The sequence below is a fragment of the Austrofundulus limnaeus genome, unplaced genomic scaffold (assembly GCF_001266775.1).
Source record: "Austrofundulus limnaeus strain Quisiro unplaced genomic scaffold, Austrofundulus_limnaeus-1.0 Scaffold1407, whole genome shotgun sequence".
Classification (NCBI taxonomy): domain Eukaryota; kingdom Metazoa; phylum Chordata; class Actinopteri; order Cyprinodontiformes; family Rivulidae; genus Austrofundulus; species Austrofundulus limnaeus.
This window is the reverse complement of record NW_013953809.1, coordinates 47,123-48,606: the sequence shown is the minus strand read 5'-3', so window position 1 is coordinate 48,606 and position 1,484 is coordinate 47,123. Positions and strand designations below refer to the sequence as shown.

The 1,484-nt window shown below is 41.5% G+C and overlaps 1 protein-coding gene across 1 annotated transcript in view; it reads right to left on the bottom strand.

Annotated features, from left to right (window-relative positions):
- Positions 1 to 429: 429 nt before the first annotated feature.
- The window catches only part of LOC106535294 (coiled-coil domain-containing protein 136), a gene marked incomplete at its 5' end in the record, with an annotated part of 9,030 nt that continues 7,975 nt past the window's right edge, over positions 430 to 1,484 (bottom strand). Inside the window, 1 exon segment of the mRNA XM_014032269.1 lies at positions 430 to 544. Within this exon segment, the coding sequence (XP_013887723.1) occupies positions 440 to 544 (105 nt within the window). The 3' untranslated portion in view covers positions 430 to 439.

Sequence of the window (1,484 nt, the reverse complement as noted above, 5' to 3'; positions counted from 1 at the left end):
GGCACCGACAACCTTGCGGCCACAGCTCTGGTAAAGGCTCCCACATACTCAGACATTCTGGGTGCAGTCCGTGAGCCACGTGCACCCTGAGTCCGTGCTGACCTCCGCAGAGCGAGGTCCGCCCGAGTATGTGGGGCCGTGTAAAAAGCAGTTTGGTAAAGCTGAAGGACAACAGTCGCCTGCGTCAGTTAGACGCAGCTTCACTAGAAACTGTCTTTGAAGTGAAATCGTGTTTTGTTTGAGATTTCAGTTTGGAAATGAGGACAGCTGACTTTTGGGATGACAGATTTTCTGCTTCAGCTCCAAAGAACTTGTATTAAATGATCCAGAACATTTGTAAGGTTTCCTCTGCTGTAAACCATCAGGTTAGCTCTGATCACTCAGATGTGCCTGACAGCCTCAGGTAGAAAAAGAAGGGCGTGGCCATACCTGGTCCCCTTTAGGACGCCAGCTCCTCCCACCAGCACCAAATCAAGGCCACTATAACAATCAATCCTATGAAGGGGATGGAGAGAACAGGGGGCTCAGACGGACGAGTGCAGTTCTGAGGAGAAGACAGAAGGTAGGAGTGTGGAGGGAAGTCAACCCATAAAATCATAAGAATCAGAGTTTCCAACTCAGGGAGGAAATAAAAACATGATCTGATGGAGAAAAGAAGCAGGCAGGTCAAAAGAATCAGAGAATTTTATAGTTTCATTATAAAATTCATGAAGAAAACATGAGAGTGGAAGGAACAGATGAGATCTACGTCAGCTGGAACATCTTCAGGAAGGCTCACTCAGATCTGACAGGGATCATCAAAGGGTGGCTCGTGGACCATATCTGGCCCACAGGGTGGGTGGAGGGTCAAGAAACTCCTGACAGATGAAAATGGTGAAACGTGGGGGTGAAGGGCCACAGGATTGAAAAGAGTTATAATAAAAATCAGCCAATTAATTCTGTTTTATTTTATTAATTCAACTGGATCCTCCTGAGACGTCATCGGTCTGACAGCTGAGCTGAACCCAGGATGAATCAGTAAAACGTCTAAAYATCACCCAGTCTGATGCAGACTCACTCCTAATTCATGGTATTTCTGTTCCACYGCTTCAAATGACCTAAAACAAACAACTTAACATTTGTGAATCAATGACGCCAAACTCTTAACTTTGTCAGAAATTAGATTTAWAGTATAATATCGTACATTTCTCATTCATTTAATTTATAATCTCTTTTTTCTCATTTCAGTGACTCAGCAAAAAATGGTAAATTTTTTAAGTTGCTTAAAATTCCAAACATGATCAAATCCACCTGCGTGTAACCACATGAATATTTCTACCAATAAATCAAGATGACATGRTTTAAAGCAAAAAGAAATGTTGCTTTTATTTGATAAAAGAAAATATTTCACTGCTTTCTATCATCTCCAACAAAAACCTGAATATTTATTAACCCAAAACAAAATTTGTGTATAAATCCTAAACCTAAAACACAAGGGTAATAAT